The sequence below is a fragment of the Penicillium canescens genome (genome assembly GCF_028828765.1).
Source record: "Penicillium canescens strain IBT 15451 chromosome Unknown utg000004l_segment0_segment0, whole genome shotgun sequence".
NCBI lineage: Eukaryota > Fungi > Ascomycota > Eurotiomycetes > Eurotiales > Aspergillaceae > Penicillium > Penicillium canescens.
The window spans coordinates 4,841,536-4,862,761 of NW_026703966.1; the positions used below are offsets into that span (position 1 = coordinate 4,841,536).

Consider the following 21,226-nt stretch of genomic DNA (forward strand, 5'->3'; position numbering starts at 1 on the left):
TTGGCACCAATGCCCAGAATGTGCGAAGCGCCACACTATGAACGATATTATCCTGACTACTCCCATCCAGCTTTTCTATGCAATTATAGCTTATGGCTTGCCAATCATAATCCCAACACTGCTTGCTAATTGGACAGGCAACAGTGAGATCAAGATGTCACAAAGGCCTTGATTTTGACAGCATTCCATACCCAGAAACCGACTCTATGACCCCTTATCAAGCAGCACAGAGGCCAAAGAAAGAATGGCTACTACAAACTCAAGGTCGCTACCAAAGCTCCCCCTCACCTGCCAAAAAAGAATATGGGATTTACGTTATATATAGTTGAGAATGACCGAGCCCATGACCATTGGATGATGAGTGTCCTCAAGGCTAGGCTATGATATTTATTTCCATATGAGCATATTCAAAAGCCAAACACATAAATAGACAAAGGGACACGGCGGAAGAGTTCAACATGAAGTCGCAGTAAAGTCGTGGGGAAAACATGGCCACGTGACACACCGGCCCGTGACTGTTCTGTGACTCAGTATTGGCTGTCCAGTGCTTTGTGACTGTCTCAGTACAAGATGCATTCCATTTCTCTAGTTCCCCTATTGCTTGCTTATTCCCCATATCAGCGCTCATTACCTCGAATGCCTCCAATACCGGTCTGATTTGTAACTGTTTAGCCATGGCATCAATTTTCACTTACGACCCAGACCCGCCGCGGGTATCGTCACCGTGGTCAACCTCGGGATCGTCGACCCCTCAGCTCAATCTATCTGGTGGTCGCGGGTTAGCAATTCGCACGCGTTCTAGCACTACTCCGCTACGCGCTGACCCAGTTCTGTTGTCCGACTATGGAATTTCAAAATTGGAACCAGAGCCTCAAGAAGGCCCCACAGAGTACAAGTTACATCTGCTTCTTCGACCCAGACGTCCCTATCTTTCCATGTCAACAGGGAACGTAGTTGCGGGATCATATCATTCACGCATTCTGCCACCATCCTCTACCTCTGCATCCCCGGGCTCTGAGGCAGCTCCGAAGCCCATGCAAGCCAAATCAAATCAGAGCCGCCAGCAACGACTACAAGGGTTGACTACCCAGCTATTATGGCGCCTGCAGCAATCTTCGCCATTTCACTCATCCACCACCTCAAATCTTGTGTTGCCTGTTCTCCCCGATGCAACTCCCCAGTTAGGTGTTCCTTCCAAGCCTGCCCGCTTGCTTCCTGGTCTCGAAGAGAGCCAAGGTGCTTTGTATGAGATTGGAGTTGCCGACGATGGAACCTTTGTCGGTCTAACTCAAGATGAGTTGGACGAGAGCATCACCAATCTCCAGTCTATGGCTGCAAGTCTTGGGTGTAAGGTCGAGGTCCTTCGCCGCGTCGTGGTCGGGAAATGCGAGTGGGCAGTGGAAACGCCAGATGCACCGCTAGATGCACCGCCCGATCCGGCCACGAATACCGTCGAAGGACTCTGGGTTGTTGAGGCGTTGGTAAGCCCAGATCTGGACTTTTACAACATCTCCCAGGGCAAGTCAATACATGACTCACAATCCACTGCAAAAGCCGAGTCTGGAAATGTGTCAGCTGTGGACGAAGATTACTCGCACACGGAGCAAATTCGGATTTCTATTGCAGGTCCCAGCACCGCAGGAAAGTCTTCTTTGCTGGGTACATTAACGTCTTCGGCGCTTGACAATGGAAGAGGCAAAAGCAGATTGAGTCTTCTGAAGCATCGACACGAGATATCATCGGGAATTACCAGTTCAGTCGCCCAGGAACTGATTGGATACACCGATGAGGCGCCACCTACCGTGATCAACTATGCCTCTGGGAATGTTGCTGGCTGGGATGATATACATGCCGCCTCACATGGGGGTCGTTTGGCCTTTGTATCCGACTTACCAGGCTCCGTTCGATATCTGAAGTCCACACTGCGAGGGCTTGTTAGCTGGGCTCCTCACTACGTGATGCTTTGCATCCCGGCTAACTGTGGTGATGAGACGACCATGATTGAACAAGGGACCGAACATTCAGAGATTGACCTCTGCCTGGCATATCTCGAACTCTGTTTGAAACTAGAACTCCCTGTGTTAATTGTCATCACAAAGCTAGATGTTGCTTCCCGCAGTGGATTGCGAGAGAATCTCGCCAAAATCCTTTCGGCAATCAAAACCGCCAATCGGAAGCCTGCAATGCTCCCTGCAAGCCCTGCCAGTGACAAGGTGCTTGACCTTCAGCATATTAGCACCCTGGAAAGCACTCAAGTACGCAAGGCAATCGACGCCGCCGAGGGGAAGTGGTCATACACTGTGCCGATTATCTTGACCAGCGCTGTGGATGGATCCGGCATAGGGAAGCTACATGCTTTCCTTCGCTATCTACCAATTCCTGCCCATCCCTCTCAGAGAATCCTTCGTATTCCCAAGGCTTTATCTATATCTCCCCACGACACCGGCAACGTCTTTGATGTAGACGAGGTCTTTGCCATCCCACCTTCGAAGGTCTACTCAATAGCCTCGGAGAAGGGCGGCGAAGAGAACCGTGGAATGGTCCTTTGCGGCCTGGTCCGCCACGGCAGCATCTCTATCGGCGATGAGATGGTCATTGGTCCAATCCTGGTGGACGTTCCTAGTGACTCGAATAACGAGCCTCCACCCTCGGTGGGGACCCTGTCCCGCAGCGGGCCGGGTGATGTGTCGGCATCATTCCCGCAGAGCCTCCTATCCGGCAAAGACTCACAGGCCAGATGGCAGCGTGTCCGCGTCGTCAGCGTGAGAGATCTCCGCCTACCAGTCCGCCGCCTAGTGAAGGATCAAGTAGGCACAATCGGTATAGAGCCCATAGGGTCTTCCGAAGACAAAAATCTACCGCGCCTTGGCAGAATCCGTAAGGGCATGGTTCTCTCAAACTTGCATAAATCGCCCTCATACACCACCTGTATATCGGCCGATTCCTCACTATTACCGTTACCATTCCACACCGGATTCACCGCAACATTCCGATCTACTGAGTTCTCCGCTCCGAACTCCCTCCTCTTCTCCTTGGAGGCAATGCCATTGCATATATTGCCAACATTCGCACTACTGTCCGCGTCATCTGCATGGCGTTAACTGGGACCGACGAGAGATTATCATCCGAACCGCCCTCCCCTTCTGAACCGGAGCTCTTCAACTTCGACGGCGATCCCCAACCCCCTCTCGGGGCAAACCCCACTGCAACGGGGCAACAAACGGTAATGCCAGCAATAGCTTCGGCAGCGATGGGACCGCCGAAGCAGTCCGGCGTCGTCCCTCAGCAACGGACATCAGCAAAGTCATCTCAGGAACTATACCCGCCTCCATTGTCGGCGTCGCATCCTCGGCGGAAGCCCTGAAAGAAGACGTCAAGATTACCTTTGCACTTGTATCTTCTGTGGAGTGGATCGAGCTGGACTCTCAGGTGCTTGTTATGCCTGGTATTTCCATGGCTTCTGCTTCGTCTCAGGCTGCTACCACGGTAGCATCTGCGCCTGGCTCTGGTTCGGCTTCCATGTCCGGACTTGAGGGATTTGTCGGCGCCGTTAGTGAAGTTGTTCCTGGGCGGGTCCCAGTGACTGAGGGGTGAAGTGATACTTTGCAATATGGTATGAGCATTGATGGAATCCTATTTTATTTGCTCTTAACCCTTTTTTTCTTTTCTTTTCTTTTTTTTTTTTTTTTTTTTGAGATCTTTGGCTGGATATTGGCCACATAGGCTATGTGTCTGCATTTGATATTCGTAGGGGACTGCTTTGCCTTCCCTTCTGTTTTGTTACTTTTACATATACCACCGAAGAGTTCTGTAATAACTGAACAAAATCTACCAAGATTGGAATCATTTACGTTCATCTCATTGTCTTGAAAAGGAGTTGTTGTAGCAATTGACTTGGTTACTATTTTCGACTTGAGGACACCGACATGCCCGAAGTTCAAGAAACAAGGGATATCAGTTTGTAGCAATACAGCCAGCCCGGCATGGTGACAAGCAGAGCCTATCAAGAGCCGGGCTATAGCAAATGATTCCGCCGGGTCATCCATCCCCTTAAACAAGCAGTCATCTGACCACGCAGTCGTCTCATTAAACCCGCTTTCGGATTCTCTCAATCCCATTTCAAAATCGATTTTAGGTTGGGGTATTTCTATCAACTGTTTTCGAACGCCGTGGACAGGCTCGAATGCCACGCTAGACCTCTCCAACGATATCACCGGATGTCTGCGTGTCCGAAGGTCGGAGTTGGCACGATTATCCGCCTTTGCGCTGGTCGCCGGGGATATTGGGATGGCGAGAGAAGGTGCTAGTGGATCCAATAGTGGCGCTCGCATTGCGAAGCTCGATCTTCTTGCGCTCCATCTCGAGCTAGAATTCAATTTTTTTAGCTCCATATGCGCTGACTGCTCAACAGACAAAGGGGACACTTACCACCTTGCGCACTCGAGCGAGCGCTGCTGTATCACCGTCGATAATCGGGCGACAATCGTCAGACTTGTACGGAGCCGAAATGGTCACGGCATCCGCGACAACAATGTTGTTTCCATTCCAGCGCGCGGGCATAGTACGGCTGAAAGCATCGAAGAGCTCCTGAGCCTCCCGAGTGACGCCCTTGCCACGACGCGCTTCGCGCTCGTGCAGCTCGCTAATCGCCTTCATCTCGCGTGCCCTCAGCGCACGGGTGTCGAGCGCCTGAATTGTGGGTTGGGCGTCGGTGAACGAAGACGAGGTGGAGCTCGAGGGCGCAGCAAGGGAGAGGATTTGGAAGCCTTGGATGCGCGAGATGGGGATGACATGATAGTCACCGTTCTGGGCCTGTTTGACGTCGCCGGGGTTGGGCGCCGGGGCGGTGTTGATGGCTACAAGGCTGGTGATCGGATCGACTGTGAACAAAGTACCTTCGTGGGTTATCACATTGGGTTGGGCGGTGGTGAGGCGCACACTTGAATACGGAAATCGAACGTGTCAGCCCCGCGATTCGACAGGAAGGATTAAGAGTTGGTCGCAGACACTCACCGGGCACCGATCGCCCCGCTCAATGCGGCCTCCAAGGGCACCATAGCCGCCATGCCGGAGCTTGATGAGTTACCAGATGATTTTTGCGCGGACGCCTTCACTGAGCTTTGGCGCTTGTTCTCCGCCATAGAACCTTTGGCCTCTAGCCTCCACGGACGAGCTGCTTGACGTCCACGATAGGCTCAACTACCCCCCGAATAAAGGGGAGGTCTGATTATGAATGAGGCGCACTGGTCAAGTCCTAGATGACGGGGATCAGGACATCGGAAGCAGAGTAGCTCGGAGTGGTATCGGACCTGGAATATCCCCGGATTGCGGTCAAGGTGGCCCGTGGGGTTCCTGGGCGTAACGAGCGTGGCTCAAGCTGGGAAATGCAACCCCAAAGGAGAACAAGAAATAAACACCCCCAGGAAATTATGGGAGAACAATGGACTCGACTTTGTGATGGCAGGGTCGACGTTGCACGGGTGCCCATTTGGGTCTAGCGTGGCAGATTACTTCATCGGCGCCTGAGGCTGCAATCTATATCAAATGCTATAAAAAGCAGTCTTCTGATTTATTCCACCACCGATGGAATATCGAAGGAAGTAACATTGCTATTAGTTGCCTAAAGGGACTGTGTATATGTGATTGAGCGTGCTTGGATCGCCCTCTCAAATTGCTGGAACATCTCCCCCAGTCCACTCTAAATGTCAACAATTTACTTTGCACTACAACACAGAATCAATTCGACAGTTGCTACCGCAAATCTCAGACAAACTAAGCCAGTCACAGCATATTTCCACGGGCGACTTTATTACCTACTTCTCTGACCTTCTATCCCACTTTCCAAGCTTGATAGAATGCTGCTAGACTTAAATTCTTATGACGTGTTGAATTGATAAATATGTGGCCAGTAACCGCTTATTGCTGTGCGTATCTGCGTCATTTGGCCAGATATAGTGTAAGCCAAGGTGAAGACTGAAAGACCACGATTGTATGTCGTTTTTGAAGGCTGGGTTTTTGGTATAGGTAAATGATAGTACAAAGGAGGCCATCACCCGTGATTGGAACGCTCACTCCTTGGGGCTTGTACCAATAAAGAGAGTAGGTGCCCACTGCGCAAACGGCGAATCCCAGTGTCAAGGTTTCCAATTGAGAACATAGCAGACCTCGACTTCTTCGAACAATGAGTGTAATACAGCAATAGCTTTCAAGAAAACGTTCTGTTTACTTTTGTCCTGAATGCCATTTTCGTCGATATTCGGCATAAGAAAATTCCCAAGCTCTTGCGCATATTGGAAAGCTGTCAAAAAAAAAAAAAAAAAGAGGCTTCTTCGTCTTTTCCCTTGAAATATAAACCACCCATATTTGCGAAGTATGAATGCGTGAGCGTCCATTCAGCCTCTTCATTATGGCGTGACTCTTGCTCATTCAAATAGCCCTCATTCCGCGCTCCTTGGGCCTTTTTCGGAAGAAACGGCCTCATAATACGAGGATACTTTGCCATCTTCCGACCAGTGCTCTGGCTGACCTTATTAGTAGCCTCTATCGCCATCATGAGTTCGAAGATAGCATGAGCCAAAATGAACTCTGGAAATAGTATCGTAATGATCGTCCATTTTGAAGTTCGCAGGAGCTTTCTTATCGTTTCGTCGCCTCAGATAGGGCAGGCAAGTTAAGATGTTGGACGCTCCAAGTGCAAGCGACGATGGTTGTTGCGCAACTAAGAATGAAGTCCCATGTACCCCGTCGACTCGGACTACCTTGCCAACCAACTTGATTATCGAAAGTTGCAGTTTCATTTGTCGCTTTGGCAGGCACAAGGATCAAAAGAATAAAATAGTTTGTAGGATCATCATGAAGGAGCTGCTTCCACTTTTCCATGTTGTAGGTATTGTGGGATTATAACAGGCTGGAGAATATCCAAATGGACATGGATCACTCAGGTCGTTCCAAGATTAGCGTCTAACGGCTGAGCTGGGCGGGTACTTCCCGTCCCGTAGTGATCCATCTGCATGTATCCGCAGGAAGGCACCAATGGCCATGTCACAGCAGAAATAAATGCCTTTACTACGAGCCACTATGGTCGAACAGCCCTTCAAGCCGCAGCAGCGCAGAACCATCTGGAAATGGTAAAGCTGCTTTTTTCCTATGGAGCAGATATCAATGCCTTGCCTGGACCTACGTGTGGTCGAACAGCCATTCGAGCCACTGCAGAGCGGAACCATTTTGAAATGGTAAAGCTGCTTCTCTCCTATGGGGCAGAATACAAATAAGCTCGCTTACTATGGTACCAAAAACATCGAGGTCGATGCCGTGCCCGGGTTCATCCTCGGGACAACAATCTCAGGAGCTGAGTGGGAAATATAACAATTTGGAAGCATGGATTTTTTGAAAGCATTGGATTCACCTTGTGGAAGATTACCAAGCCTATCCCCAGATCGCCTACTATTTTAAAGAAAATCGATTGGACGTGCTTCGTTCAGAGATGTGCCAGGCTTATTGCTGGGCTAATCATAATCATGTTCGTTTCCATAGACGATTCGCTGCTACTGTTGCTGTGGTAAGGGTGAGAGGTTGGCGGAGCTCGGTGATCCGGATCGATAGCAAAAATGCTTCATACTTAATTCAGTGGCAGGAGATAAGAGCGCGAGTATCTGACAAACAGCGAACAAAAGTAGGGTGGTAGGGGCCTTTATAGAACCACGACGAACAAGGACGAGCCCTAAACCAGAAGTGTCAAGCGCTAAACAAATCTTACCTTGAAAGAGCGTACATGTAATTCGCAAGCACATTCCGATATGATGTATCTGTAGCTAGACGTTGCAAGTATTTGACTGGGCTGCAATATAATCCGAGGTTATAGGGTTATGTTCACCATTAAAGCTTAGTATTTCCCAGGATCTCTTGGTTGTCTATTCCCCGGCTATTTTCCTCTCCTAGGATTGATTATTTAATTCAATGGAGCGTCCACTGAAAGACATACGTACATCTATATTCCTCTAAGAGTAAAATGGAGTACGACTACAAAGATATTTTGCTGAGGGATAATCAAGCCCATTGGCATCGCTTTTGCAAAACTATGATACATGGTGGTCATTCAAAAAAAAGAGGTGCGCCAGAGCTTTAGGCGATGCTGTTCCCATCCCAAAGCTGTCTATGATCGTAAAATGGTATCCCATGAGGGTATTGAGAAGGCTGCTGTAGACTCTGATGATGCAAGGGCATCAAGCATCAAACCTTAGCAGCGGCGAATCCGACATAGCGCCCCTTTGAGTAGAACAAAGAGGGACCTAGCCATGCGGATTACTTTTGATCTTCCGCTTTGGTGCAGCTGAAGATGGCTAGACTTATCAAGTGATAACTATGCCAGATGGGTGGAGGTCGGAAAGGGCTAGAGCCTATTCCATGAAAAGTAGGCTGGAGAGCTTCTTGAACGGACAAAATAGGGTATCAAGAGTATGTATGACCTTTTCTAGGTCAAGTAAAAAGACGCATTACATCTTGCGGAAAGTGTTTCCAGAGGCACTGCGACGTTCCTTTGCCCGGAACGAGTTGTCGGGCTTGTCGTAGCGGACCTCTTGGGCAGCACGCTTCGGCTTTCCGGCAGGATTGAAGCTGATCTCCTGCTCACCGACGACACCACCACGTCGGGTAGGTTTCTGCCTCGACTTCATGTTCTGAGCACGCGAGCCGAAGGAACGGTCCCGAGTGGAGGTGTGATTTGAGGATGAGACCTGCATGCGAGGGGGAGGCCGCTTGGTCCTCTTGTAGTCCGCAGAAGAGATCTTGTTAGAAGAAACTGGTTTCGCGGGTCGCTCGGCTTCGCTATCGGAATCTGAATCGTCCGAGCTTGAACCAGGCACATCGTCGACGGCCTCTTGTTCGACTGCCGTCAAGCCACGCTCCTTCCTCTGGGGCCGTGTAGCAGCAGCCTCGGGAACTGTGCTGGGGTTCAACAACTGGAATTCGCGTGATGTTTCGTCGACGGCAAAGTCCCGGTCCTCGAACAGTTGGGCGAAACGGCTGTCCTTCAGGACACCAGTCTCCTTGTCCTCGGGGGCTGCAGGCGCATCGACCATCTCCTTGTCGTCCGCGCCTTCCAGCACTCGTTTGGCATGCTTGCGTTCCCTCTTCTCCTCTTCCTTCATCATTCTCTCCGCCAGTCTTCTGTTAATCTTAACAGCAACCTTCTTCTTGCCTCGAATGCGACTCTCACGCTCCTGGTCAATCTTCTGCTGCACGGTCTTCTGGCGCTGGCCCTCGGGGTTCTCGCCTGGGGTATCGAATCTCCTCTTAGCCTCCTCATGCAGCATCTTCGGCATCAGGAATCCGTGCGTGAACGGAATCAAACCACCCGAGCCAATCTGCTTCTCAATGCCCCACTTGGCGACCTGCTCAGCAGTAACAAGCTCGTAGCCATCGAAGACAGTGCCATCCTCGGAAGTCTTGAACGCGTTGGGATCATTAGGATCTTCAGCCATCTCTTCAACCATGTTGTCCAAGAAGGAACACCATTTGGGCGCAGGTCCGAGCTGCGGTACAAAGAACACGTGTTGCTGTTGGCCCTCATTCGCAGTGAGGAGCATTCCACTGTCCTTGCACCAGGCCACCGAATTGAGATCCACAGCTGGCTCAACCGAGGTCCAAGGCTTTTGATCTTCGATGTCCCAAAGCTTGATGATACGTTTATCAGCTGAGAGCAGTTTGGGTTCAATAGTTGCGGCGCGTGTTGCGGTGGAAGGCTCAAGGAACTGAAGCGTGTGGACAGGAAAACCGTAACCTTGATCCTTCTTCTGAAGGGGAATGGGTGAACGAAGATCGTAGAGGTGGATAAGTCCGTTCGACGAGCCAGTTCCAAGGTTCAGACCGGATCGGCTGAAGTCTAGGGCGGTAATCTCAGAGCGCGCCTCGTCAAATCCAACTTGTGTCGGTGGTAGAAGAACAGCAGCGCGGCCCTTGGCTCTGGGATCCCAAAGCTCAACGGTTCCTACTGATGTTCCGAAAGCCAACAAATTGTGACTCTCCTCTGCAATGGCACCTGTGTTGACTGACCCTGGGTTGATTCCACCTTGCCGAGTTCCAGCACCTGCAGAGGTGAAATCATCACCGCCAACGTCCACCTCAAAGCTGCGCATGTATCGGCCTTGTTCCAGGTTCAATCGGAATACTTCTCCCATTCCATCACTATTGACACCGACGGCAGGGACCAGCGCCTCGGTCGACTGGCGGTCGTAGACGATGTCACGTCCATATCGGGGAAGTCTGGTGGTGTGGTGGAGTCCTGAGGGAGTGTGAAATTCGAGAGATCGATCAGACTGTAAGTGGAGAGACTTGGAGTAATCGGATGACAGTAGAATGAATGTAGTGTTAAGCGCAACGGTGTGACGAGAGTAGGAAAGTGATAGTTGGGGAAGGTAATGGGTGTGCATTTGGGGCTTGTAAGTTCCTGCAAAAAAAAAAACAAGGTTAGAACTTGCGCCTCAAAGAAAATATCAGAAACAGTACGAACCAGTGCTCATCACCCATTCACCATCCTCACTGGCTCGTACACAAGTACTGGCTTCATCAAACCCAAAGTCCTGCAGCAGCTCGACACGGTTAGAATACTCCGCATCGTTCTTCAAGCTGCGCTTTCGCTGTCTCGCAAGCCAATCGGGGAGCGGGCGAGCAGAATCCGAGCCCGCGATGGTGTACACCGGAACTTCAGACGGATTAGACAGCTTCATGGCGTCGAATATAGATCTTTGCTGAAGTGCGAGTTGAGGAACCAAAAAAAAAAAAAAGATAGGCTGATAGGCACCACGTGACCATATCCGGCCGGGTGTCGGTGATTGGCCCGAGTGTCCCTGGCCGAACGTCCCCCAGAATCCCAACTTCAACAGAAGTCGAAGACCTGATTGCTTCATGCTTCAGTTACAAGATCATCTCTCACATTCTAGAACATCTCGAGTGTCCCATCTTTGCTTCCCATCATGGCCTCGGCCGCTGATGTATTCGCTTGTTGATCTCTCGGCTATGCGCTTGTCGTCTTCGCCACAGACTATGCGACCAACTGGAAATGAATTCCAGAGCCAGTTGCGATCTTTTTTCTTCTACCTTTAAAGGCTTTTGGGGCTGTCCGCGACCGTTGAATTATGGACTTCCCTGGGGGCGCAAACACCAACATACGTCTTATTGTGAGCGTCGCATCAGCTGATTCATGTTTGTATGTATACTGACGCGTCATATCAGGATGGCTTCTCCAATATTTACTGGAGGATCTACACAGAAGACTCTCGTGGCACAAATCAACCACAAGAAGGCCCCGCTAATGGCTACACTATCTTGAAGCATTTGAGTCGTCTCAAGGATCTAGAGGCTCGACTGAGAAGTTTGAATTGCCTGGCGTCATCCCCAAGGCGTTTGGGACTTTGGGTATTCTCTAATACCCCTGACTTTGAAAGTCTAAATTCCCTCTATCTGAGTGGCGAAGAGAACAATAAAATCGTTGTCGGCTCAACAACGTTGAAAGGTAAGTATCTAGACAGTTCTTATATTATTTTTTTGTGCTGTTTCTAATCTCTATGTAGTTGGTGCCTCGGGAAGTGTCACCGCGCTGGACTTGGTGAGGGGCCTGTCCGACAACCAGGGTCAGGGTACCCAATCTGGGCAGCAACGACCATCCCAAGGGCAAGCACCACCTCGACGCCAAGATGGGCTCATCAACTCAGCGGGCATCTATGCTGCTTTTATCTCTGCAGTTACAGGTTCAATCAGCCTCCAGCTAGTTCGACATCATGGCGCTTTACCGCTCGGGTCGCGCACTCTCTTCACCGCAGTGGAGAAAATGGGCTATGAAAGTCCACACGTTGATAATGAGAGCATTTTCTCCAATTCATGCTTGACAACCTTGAATGTTCAGCTCACTGTGGGCGGAACAATAACTATTTCCGCCCAGACTGTACCACAAACTGGTATCATGCGACTGTCGTCCCGAGATGACGTCGCAGATCTACTCAGCGTGCAACCTGGAATCGATCTTTGGCTATGCCCCAATGGAACTATCGCCCGGCTTGTCACTGCAAATATTGACGCGTCTACCGTTCCTTCTCCAGGATATCCCACCCCCGGGGATGTGTCCGCAAAACGAATGCAGTGGAAGCTAGATGTTGTACAGTGGTTGCGGAATCTTGGCTTGCAGATTGAGTCGGTTGAGGAAGAACCCTGGGTTGAAATAGAGGTCTGGGAAGCATTCTACGCAAGGCTTGCTGGGGAAGCATGGCGGCAGAGTGACGATGGTCAATCTGCATTACCGCTGAAACGCATGCTTTGGCCGGCTAGATTTTGCTTCAGGAGGGCTAGCTCATCGAATACCACCTTCGAAACCCAGATGCCCCTTCTCGATGACCCTCTAGATTTCGCAGAGCGTTGGTCTTCACAGGCGAGCTCTCTCAAGCTAGACCACCCAGTTCAAAACATTCATTACCCACAAGAGCGTCAAATCAAGGATCAGGAAATGTCGCCATCACCCAAAGCTGACCATCCGGAAAGTATAGAGAGCTTATCTCGAATTGCGCAATATCCTGATTTGCAAACCACAAATGTTGTTTATCCAACCCCTCCAGATGGAGCTGCAGCAATTGGCATGAACAATCCAAATCCATCCGAGGCGTTCGCTGAAGATTCTGACTTCGGACTACCTAACGCAACCCCACGAAATCCTCAAAGGAATGCATCAGGATCTGGGCTATCACCTGGTAACGGCATTGGTGTTGGCACCGGCCGATATGATGCAAGTGACGAGGAAGATCTCTTTGGGGAGATGAACGACAGAGACTTTGGGTCGAAGGGTATCACCGATGCTGATTTCAGCTTCTTTGATGACCCCGACTTTGAAGGCATGGGCGATGAGAATGTGGAGCAACCACAGGAAATCATCCAAGCATCTCATGGTCCACCTGGTCTGGAGGACGAAACTATGATTGATGAAAACCCATCTCCCAACCAACCACTGGAAATACCAAATCATGCCGAGACGGAGGCACATGTCTCTCCAATGCAGCAAGAAAGCCCACAACCCAATGAGCCTCTCTCTCCCCGAGAGGTGGCTCATTCACCTACAGATCGGACAGGTCAAACAATCAGCCCACCTTTAAGCCCAATAGAGGTCAAAAAGATCCTATTCCCGGAACCCGAGACCAATGACGGCAGGGGTTCTACTGATATTCATGGCCAAGGACACTACCATCCAGTGGCGTTCGAAAAGAAACTTCGCGACTGGGATCAAAAGTATGGAACAGCTGGAAAATTCTGGTTCTCAGCTGGTGGCCCATCAGACACATCGGAACAAACATCTGCGATACCTACAATTGGCCTACCACACCGCAACAGAAGCGGTACTAATACAACTGCTGCCGCTAAAGAACGGAGCAGAGCCAGTTCATCTCTGATCCAAACAAAACAAGGTCCGCGATCAGCCTCGGTTTCAGGCAGTGACAGCGATGACAGCAGCGACGACAGTGCGGAAGTCATGCCAGAACACGCTCCAACACCTTCGGCTCTGCCCTTAATACCTTCTTTGAAGCGAAAGCGTGCTCCTTCAGAAACCGAAACCATGTCTGCTGCATCTCCAGAGAAGCAATTGATTACCACAGAAGCAAGTCCCGCACTGAAAGCCGAGAATTTTACGTTCCTGGGCAATTTCCTTGCCAACTTTTCGGATTGGACCCTGACCGGCTACTTTTCTGCGTTGCAGTCCCAACAAATCCCGGTCCTTCTTCTCCGCGAAGATCAGCTTCAAATTGCCCAGCTTTTGGTTGAGCAAATTACACAATCATCTCTGAAGCACCCACTGGATGAGCAGATTGGTCCTGTCAACCTCGAAAGCCAGTCTTTGTTACAAACTCTCCACGATACGGAATTTCCGGGTGAAGTCTCGAAACTTGACTTTAAAAGATACACCTCACTGCAAGACGAATTTACTGCAAACCATCCGCAACAACAGCCGCCACAATATCCAGCGCCACCTAAGGATGTCCCCAGAAGTTTCATTGCAAGATTACCTGCACCCCACGTACGTGTCCGTCGGGGCAAAGAGTACCTAGAAGCTCTTCCTCCCGTTATTGACTTCTGGGAGACATTTGGCCTTGAGCCAGCTCATGGGCCAAAGAATATCTCCGCCTATTGCATCCACCCACATGCTGCCTCGCAAGCAGCAGATGTGTTTTTGCGACGGTTTGGTCTTCTCTATCAAAGCTGCAGCCTTGGAAGCCACACTCGCGGAGACGATTCTGTGGGATTCGAAATGGGGTTGAAGTCATGGCAGTCTGAACCATCCAGTTACGAGTCTATGATGCTAATTCTGAAGGACATATGCGAGGAGCTTGGAGCGGAGCTCTCCCAATCCCCACCCACGGCTGAGAACTGCGTCGTCTATATCATCAATCCCTTTACTCATACTGCGGCACTGGCTGATATTTGTTCCGCCTTCTGGCACCTTTTCCAACAATTGTTGGTCGATTCGGAGCGCCGACAGGTCCGGCCTGTCAATGAGCTTGTTCTGCAGATCATCCCGATGGAATTTGTCATGTCGAGTGAAACGATGGTTGTGCCTTCCCAGGCAGACTATTTGAATTTGGCCTTGGAGGTGTACGGTCGATGTCGTCCAAGAGAGGGTGATACAAGTTCTTTGCTTTGTACACCACCGATGTTTCTAGCCGATCCTCTCCCAAGAGCCATTAGCTTTCGACTTGCGCCTGAAAGGGCTTCGCCACTCCAGGATGGACGAAGCCTTCATATTGCCTGTTCCAGGAGTCTAGACCAACGCTGGATATCCGTGGCTTGGTCCGATGTGCCTGGATCTATCCAAAGGACCGTGTCTTATTGCCTCAAGTATCGACAGTCGAGTGCCACCCGGCCGATCTCCGAAGTGAGGAATGAAATCTGGGCTACGACGAAACGCATCATGGAAAAGATCCAAGCACGATGGAAAGTTCAACTTGTGGCCACGGAGCCCATGGAATCCGATGAAGTCGAAGGTATGTATCCTAGGATGAGATCCCAAGACTAAATTGCTGACAACCTCGCAGCATGGACCAGCCTCGCAGACCAATACAACAAATCACGACCCGGCTCATTGGAACTGGCCATCCTCTCCGTCAACGCAATCCCCGATTTAATACTCGAACCCCCCATTCCCCCAATATCAATGGCTGTTTTCAACCCTCTATCCTCAACTCCCGTTTCAACCCCCAACCCCAGCAACAGCGTCGCATCCCCTGAACAATCCGGCAACGCAGCAACACCAAGCAGCGGTGGCCCAACAACCTACAACGCCCCAACCCCAACAGACATGTCCCTCGAAACAGACTCCGAAGCCGTCCTGACCGATATATGCGACGAATCCTGGCTAGCAGTCCTATCCCACCGCCTCAACAGCTCAGCCCACCTCACTGATTTCCGTCCCGCCCTATCAAGCGGGTATCTCCTGCGCCGCAAAGGCGCCAACGATGGCGACGGCGTCTTTGCACTAGCTGTTAATCTCATCTATTCCCCCCGTCCTCCTCCTGTCCACGATAATGTCTTGAAGGATACGCTCAGCATGTATCGGGATATGGCGACTCTTGCTCGTGTCAAGGGTATTCGTTGTGTGCAGGGTAACACTCTGCCTTGGCATATTGCTACAGCTCTTCGTGCCCAAGAGCTATTGAGTTATACATTTTGAGCGTAGTTCTACATGGCGTTTTGGTTGCGGTATTATTACTCTTTTTGTTGTATGTTAGGTTACTGGTGGTGGGATGTTTTCATAGTTTGGGTGGGTAGAAATATACCCTGGAGCGAATGCATTTGATTTTATCCCATTGCTAGCTTTCTTGGACTTTTTCAGTTTGTAATACCTTGATTTCAGCAATTTGAACATAAGCATTCATAGCTAAGGCTATTTTCACCCATGAATAACTATCAACAGACATAGGCATCATGTTCATAACGTCAAAATAAAATAATGTGCATCCGATCAAGTCATCGTCAAAGTACATTCGAGAAAAGAAGAAGAAAATAAACAAAAGCACACTCAACTCCAAGAAAAAGATACATCAACAGCAATGTATGTACCAAATCCAACCCCCAAGCCAAAAAAAATTGTACAAAGTCAACATGTTTCATGAAACAAAAAAAAATATATATAAGCTGGGACTCGTCATCATAAGAAAGGGTATCGTGTCGCGGAAATGTTGTGTAGTCGTAGATGTAGGTAGACGTGGATGTGCATGTTGTAGTTTGTGGTTGGGAGCGGATGCCGCTACCCAGCCTTATCACCCACCATCTTCAACACTCTCCTCGTCACCCTTCTTCTTAGAGAAAAAGGAAACATGGTTGTTCACGGCATAGATAGCGAAGCCGGCAATGGCGAGGATGAGGAAGAGGACGATGATGATGATTGCGATGGTGATGTTGCGCTTGACCATTTTGGGTGGAGACGACCTGAGATTGTCGTAGATTGAGAGGTGGTTGGTCAATAATGTATGTGAGAACTATGGGGACGTTTGGATCGTTGCTCGTAAGACCGATAAAAGAGAGAAAAGCAAGGCAGAGCGAAGCAGAGCAGAGTAAGACAGAGGAGACTGTGGTATCACAATCGTTGTGTAGGGCACCAAGGCCTTGGGTGTAGTATATACTTGGAGTATATGGCCAACTTGTAGGGCCGACTCTCCTTCGAGAAAAGTCTAGGAGAGGAATGTGGAATCAGGGGATAAAGGGAGAATAGAATTAGGAATGTTCCGCGTTATAAACTGTAGTAATTTTTCCCAGCCATGTGTTTTTCATGGGGGGCTGGGGAAGTGGGTACCTGAGCTATACCTCCGTACACTTCCCTGAAACGTTGCATTATACGTGATCTCGATCATTTTGGACATTTAAATTAAGAATGGGTTTGTTTTGTTGAATTATCCGGTTGCAGTATCTCAATTCTACTTAACACGGGTTATCCCAGGATCTTTAAGCCTCCCTTTGTCTTTCCCGACTTCTTGACGCCATCATGCTTGACCTTGCCGCCAGCCTGGCCTCCCTTCTTACCACCACCATTTTTCTTTCCATTCTTGCCACCTGCGGCTGGGCGGACTTCTGTAGTGGCTCGACGCAGCAAGATTGGGTGCGATCCGATGTATTTGCCTTGCATCTCTCGTCCGGCCTTGAAATAATCATCACCGTCGCTGAAGCTGATAAATCCGTATCCCTTGCTCTTCTGTGTTCGCTTCTCCCGAATCACACGAGCTTTTTGAACCGACGGGTAGCGAGCAAATGCCTTGAGCAGAGAGTCGTCCGTGACTTCACCTGCCAGATTACCAACAAAGAGACGGAAATGGGCCGGGTCCCATTCTACAAGGGTATCATCGGTCCATGTTTCGCCACCACCCGATCGAACAACTGTTTTCTGTGATTCGGTTTGCGGGACAGGAGTACTGGTACCGACGGTGGGAGTTCCAGCACCTGTATTCACGCCTGATCCGGGTTGGGTGCCCTGGCGTTTACCGGAAGAGTCGTCAGTGGGGTAGGAGTAGGCACTCTGCCATTGCGCGATTTGAGCCTCGGTCTCGGGGTCGAATGCAGCATCGCGACCATTCCGTTGGTACCCCGAGGTCGGGGTTGGTGTGGACCCGAAAGGGTTGGGGATGTGTGGGACAGTCGGACCGTATGTGGGCTCAGTGTATTGGGGCTGTCCGTAGTAAGAAGGCCCGTTCTGGTATGTCTGGGGTGGTTGTTGATAGTGGGCACTGTAGCTGGCAGGGGCCGCATACGCAGCGGGTGCGACTGGAGCCGAGACTGCCGGGCTGTTCGTGCGATATGGCTGACTGGAGGCTATGGTGCGCGGCTGGAATGCAGTGAACGCGTTGTAGCCTGGGCGAGGTTTGCCGCCATTGCTTAAAGGTGGCTGCGCGGCGTTGGAAGATGGAGGTGGCCGAGGCGGAAGTGACGAGGGAGTCTGTTTGAGACCTGGAGGAGGCGGAAAGGACATGATGAACGGGTTGTCGGAAGAAAGAGAGACAAGTGTGCGATGTGCAAGTAGCAAGCGCAACGTACCTTCAGGGCCTGACTGACGCCGCAGTCATTCGCCAGACGTCACTTGAGACAGGACCCGAACCTTGAGATGCAGAGGAAAAGGCACTCAAAGAGAAGCACAGAAGCACTTGAAATGGATGTGATGTTATTAGTCAAGTCAGGTGTAAGCGCTTTCACTGTGAATGTTGAGCAAAGGTAGACCGGAAAGATCTTCGATGCGATTGACCGCGGACAGCGGTTCTGGGCCCTTTCGGCCCCTGTAATATCACATGACCTACAAGTGTCACACTGTCACATGATGTCAAGCTTCTTGACTGAATTATGACATAATCAGTCTCGACATCATGCTGAGTCACCATGAAACCCCCACCCTAGGCTGCTTTCAGCCTAGTGGCAATGAAGCCGGTAATGGCTGCGTGTCGGCAAGTGAAGAGTTTCTCCGTCGACCTTCACCTGAACTGTTCACCGATATGTGGAAAGCGTGGGAGACTCGGATAATTTTGTCCCACTATTCGCGCACTTTATAAGCAGCTTCCTGACCGTCCCTACAACTCATTTCATTCAATTGACGTTGCTACCCCTCCATGCCCCGCTCCCGTAGAGAAGTATAAGCTGCATGCAGGCATAATCGCATATAATTCAACGTTTTTGAGTAGTATATCCCGTACTGTATAGAACGGAGGATGAGTAACTAGCGGAAATGCCCAAATCGAACAGAAGCCGAGTGGACTGAGACTCGGACGACTCTGCTCCTGTACCGGGTACTTGGCGCTACACCGGAGACAGTTAGGATGTTGAGGTACCGCGTTACCCCCCAAAGTCCCACCAGATGACGGAACAGTTGCTCCGTCAGCCGGTCATTGAAATCCCCCTCTTTAACTTCTTCATCCCACTCTTCAACTTCATCTTTCTCTCCATCCTCTTTATCTTCACATCTAATAATCATGGCTGACCAGGCTGTGTGAGTTACCCCCTCTGCTATTCTGCTCTGCCCCTCTACCCTCTACCCTCTCCCCACTACCCCTCCATCCCGACATCATCGTGGTTACACACCCTGCGTATTGCAGAACGGAGCGCATGCATCCTCAATGTTGCTCAAACATCGTGTGGGAGCTCTATACACAATCTGTATAGCTATCTCGCAAGATGATACCACGGAGATTTCGCAGTGCGGTCATCTTCGGAACCCCACGGATTGAGCTCCTTCTCTTCTTCTTCATCTGAGATGTTTACCCAGCTATTGACAAGAGACATTGTTCGCTGACTATAGCGCCCGTCTCGCCGGCATCAATGTCGGCGCTCCGGCGCACATCGTTCCCAGTGCTGATTTCGGCCTCATCGGTCTGGCCGTTATGGGTCAGAACCTGATCATGAACGTTGCTGACAACGGTTACACCGTTTGCGCCTACAACCGCACAACTGCCAAGGTTGACCGTTTCCTGGAGAACGAGGCCAAGGGTAAGCTCCAGTGAGAACGAGAGTCCAATTGCCAATACTCATTTTTTCCGATTAGGCAAGTCCATTGTCGGTGCTCACTCCATCCAGGAGTTCTGCGCCAAGCTCAAGCGTCCTCGTCGTATCATGCTCCTCGTCATGGCCGGCAAGCCCGTCGATGACTTCATCGAGTCCCTCCTCCCCTTCCTCGAGGAGGGTGATATCATCATCGACGGTGGTAACTCCCACTTCCCCGACAGCAACCGCCGCACCAACTACCTCAAAGGCAAGGGCATCCGCTTCGTCGGCAGCGGTGTCTCGGGTGGTGAGGAGGGTGCCCGTTACGGTCCTTCCATCATGCCCGGTGGTAACGAGGAGGCCTGGCCCTACATCAAGGAGATCTTCCAGAAAATCTCCGCCAAGTCTGACGGTGAGGCTTGCTGCGACTGGGTCGGTGACGAGGGTGCTGGTCACTTTGTCAAGATGGTTCACAACGGTATTGAGTACGGTGACATGCAGCTTATTTGCGAGGTAAGACTACTTGAACTTCAAGTGATGAAAGACTACTGACAGCATCCAGGCCTACGATATCTTGAAGCGCGGTCTCAAGCTCTCCAACAAGGAGATCGGTGATGTTTTCGCCAAGTGGAACACTGGTGTTCTCGACTCCTTCCTCATCGAGATCACTCGTGATATCCTCTACTACAACGATAACGATGGCACTCCCCTTGTTGAGAAGATCCTTGACAAGGCTGGCCAGAAGGGTACCGGCAAGTGGACTGCCATCAACGCTCTTGACCTTGGTATGCCTGTCACCCTGATCGGCGAGGCTGTGTTCTCTCGCTGTCTCTCTGCCCTTAAGGATGAGCGTGTGAAGGCTAGCAAAATCCTCCCCGGCCCTACCCCCAAGTTTGAGGGTGACAAGGAGGCCTTTGTCAACGACCTCGAGCAGGCCCTTTACGCCTCCAAGATTATCTCCTACGCCCAGGGCTTCATGCTCATCCAGGAGGTAAGATTTCCTTTCCATAAGCTGCTCACATGATCTAACTTCTTTCGATCTAGGCCGCCAAGGAGTACGGCTGGAAGCTCAACAAGCCTTCCATTGCTCTCATGTGGCGCGGTGGTTGCATTATCCGCTCCGTCTTCCTGAAGGACATCACCGAAGCCTACCGCAACGACCCCAAGCTTGAGAACCTGCTCTTCGATAAGTTCTTCCTGGAGGCCATCACCAAGGCCCAGGACGGCTGGCGTAACGTGGTCAGCAAGACTGCTCTCTGGGGTATCCCCGCTCCCGCCTTCACCACCGCCCTCAGCTTCTACGACGGCTACCGCACCGCCGACCTGCCCGCCAACCTGCTCCAGGCCCAGCGTGACTACTTCGGTGCCCACACTTTCCGCATCAAGCCCGAGTGCGCCAACGAGACCTTCCCCGAGGGCAAGGACATTCACGTCAACTGGACCGGCCGTGGTGGTGACGTGTCTGCCTCTACCTACATCGCATAAGCGTGAGGAGAGGGTTGTTAGAAGGGTAAAAAATTCGGATGTTCAATGTATTTAGATGTGTCCATGGATGCCCATGATCCGTAACGAAGTCAATTATTTCTTTTAAGTTCTATCTCGTAATCCACTCAAATCAAAATAGTGGCCGGCTAGCCACATGGTGATCATCGATAGTGCCGCGTGGGGTCACACATGGCGCGGGAATATGATGGAATCGAATTGACTTTCGCCTAAGAGAAAATAATTTGAGGCAAGGTTT

At 50.7% G+C, this 21,226-nt stretch overlaps 6 protein-coding genes across 6 annotated transcripts; 3 read left to right on the plus strand and 3 right to left on the minus strand.

Moving 5' to 3' along the window:
• Positions 1–674: 674 nt before the first annotated feature.
• On the plus strand, positions 675–3,594 carry N7446_007195 (uncharacterized protein; the record flags this gene model as incomplete). Its single annotated transcript, XM_058515941.1, has 2 exons — positions 675–3,076; positions 3,234–3,594. 2 exons carry the CDS (start codon positions 675–677, stop codon positions 3,592–3,594), a joined length of 2,763 nt encoding a protein of 920 aa, XP_058373119.1.
• A 378-nt stretch (positions 3,595–3,972) lies between these two features.
• Positions 3,973–5,457, minus strand: N7446_007196 (anticodon-binding domain-containing protein). The gene is made up of 4 exons (XM_058515942.1): positions 5,310–5,457; positions 5,014–5,254; positions 4,429–4,939; positions 3,973–4,365 (listed from the first exon to the last, which is right to left on the minus strand). The coding sequence occupies exons 2-4, from the start codon at positions 5,139–5,141 to the stop codon at positions 4,252–4,254; spliced, it is 753 nt and encodes a 250-aa protein (XP_058373120.1). The 5' UTR covers positions 5,142–5,254; positions 5,310–5,457; the 3' UTR covers positions 3,973–4,251.
• A 3,035-nt stretch (positions 5,458–8,492) lies between these two features.
• Positions 8,493–10,724, minus strand: N7446_007197 (WD repeat NOL10/ENP2 family protein; the record flags this gene model as incomplete). The annotated part of the gene is made up of 2 exons (XM_058515943.1): positions 8,493–10,444; positions 10,508–10,724. 2 exons carry the CDS (start codon positions 10,722–10,724, stop codon positions 8,493–8,495), a joined length of 2,169 nt encoding a protein of 722 aa, XP_058373121.1.
• Positions 10,725–10,918: 194 nt separating this feature from the next.
• On the plus strand, positions 10,919–16,032 carry N7446_007198 (uncharacterized protein). Its single transcript, XM_058515944.1, has 4 exons — positions 10,919–11,174; positions 11,230–11,509; positions 11,568–15,014; positions 15,066–16,032. Exons 1-4 carry the CDS (start codon positions 11,133–11,135, stop codon positions 15,698–15,700), a joined length of 4,404 nt encoding a protein of 1,467 aa, XP_058373122.1. The 5' UTR covers positions 10,919–11,132; the 3' UTR covers positions 15,701–16,032.
• Positions 16,033–16,957: 925 nt separating this feature from the next.
• Positions 16,958–17,989, minus strand: N7446_007199 (RNP domain protein; the record flags this gene model as incomplete). The annotated part of the gene is made up of 1 exon (XM_058515945.1): positions 16,958–17,989. The coding sequence occupies one exon, from the start codon at positions 17,987–17,989 to the stop codon at positions 16,958–16,960; it is 1,032 nt and encodes a 343-aa protein (XP_058373123.1).
• Positions 17,990–18,977: 988 nt separating this feature from the next.
• N7446_007200 (NADP(+)-dependent, decarboxylating phosphogluconate dehydrogenase) lies at positions 18,978–20,970 on the plus strand (the record flags this gene model as incomplete). Its single annotated transcript, XM_058515946.1, has 5 exons — positions 18,978–18,994; positions 19,304–19,491; positions 19,547–19,998; positions 20,048–20,476; positions 20,530–20,970. 5 exons carry the CDS (start codon positions 18,978–18,980, stop codon positions 20,968–20,970), a joined length of 1,527 nt encoding a protein of 508 aa, XP_058373124.1.
• Between the last annotated feature and the right edge of the window lie 256 nt (positions 20,971–21,226).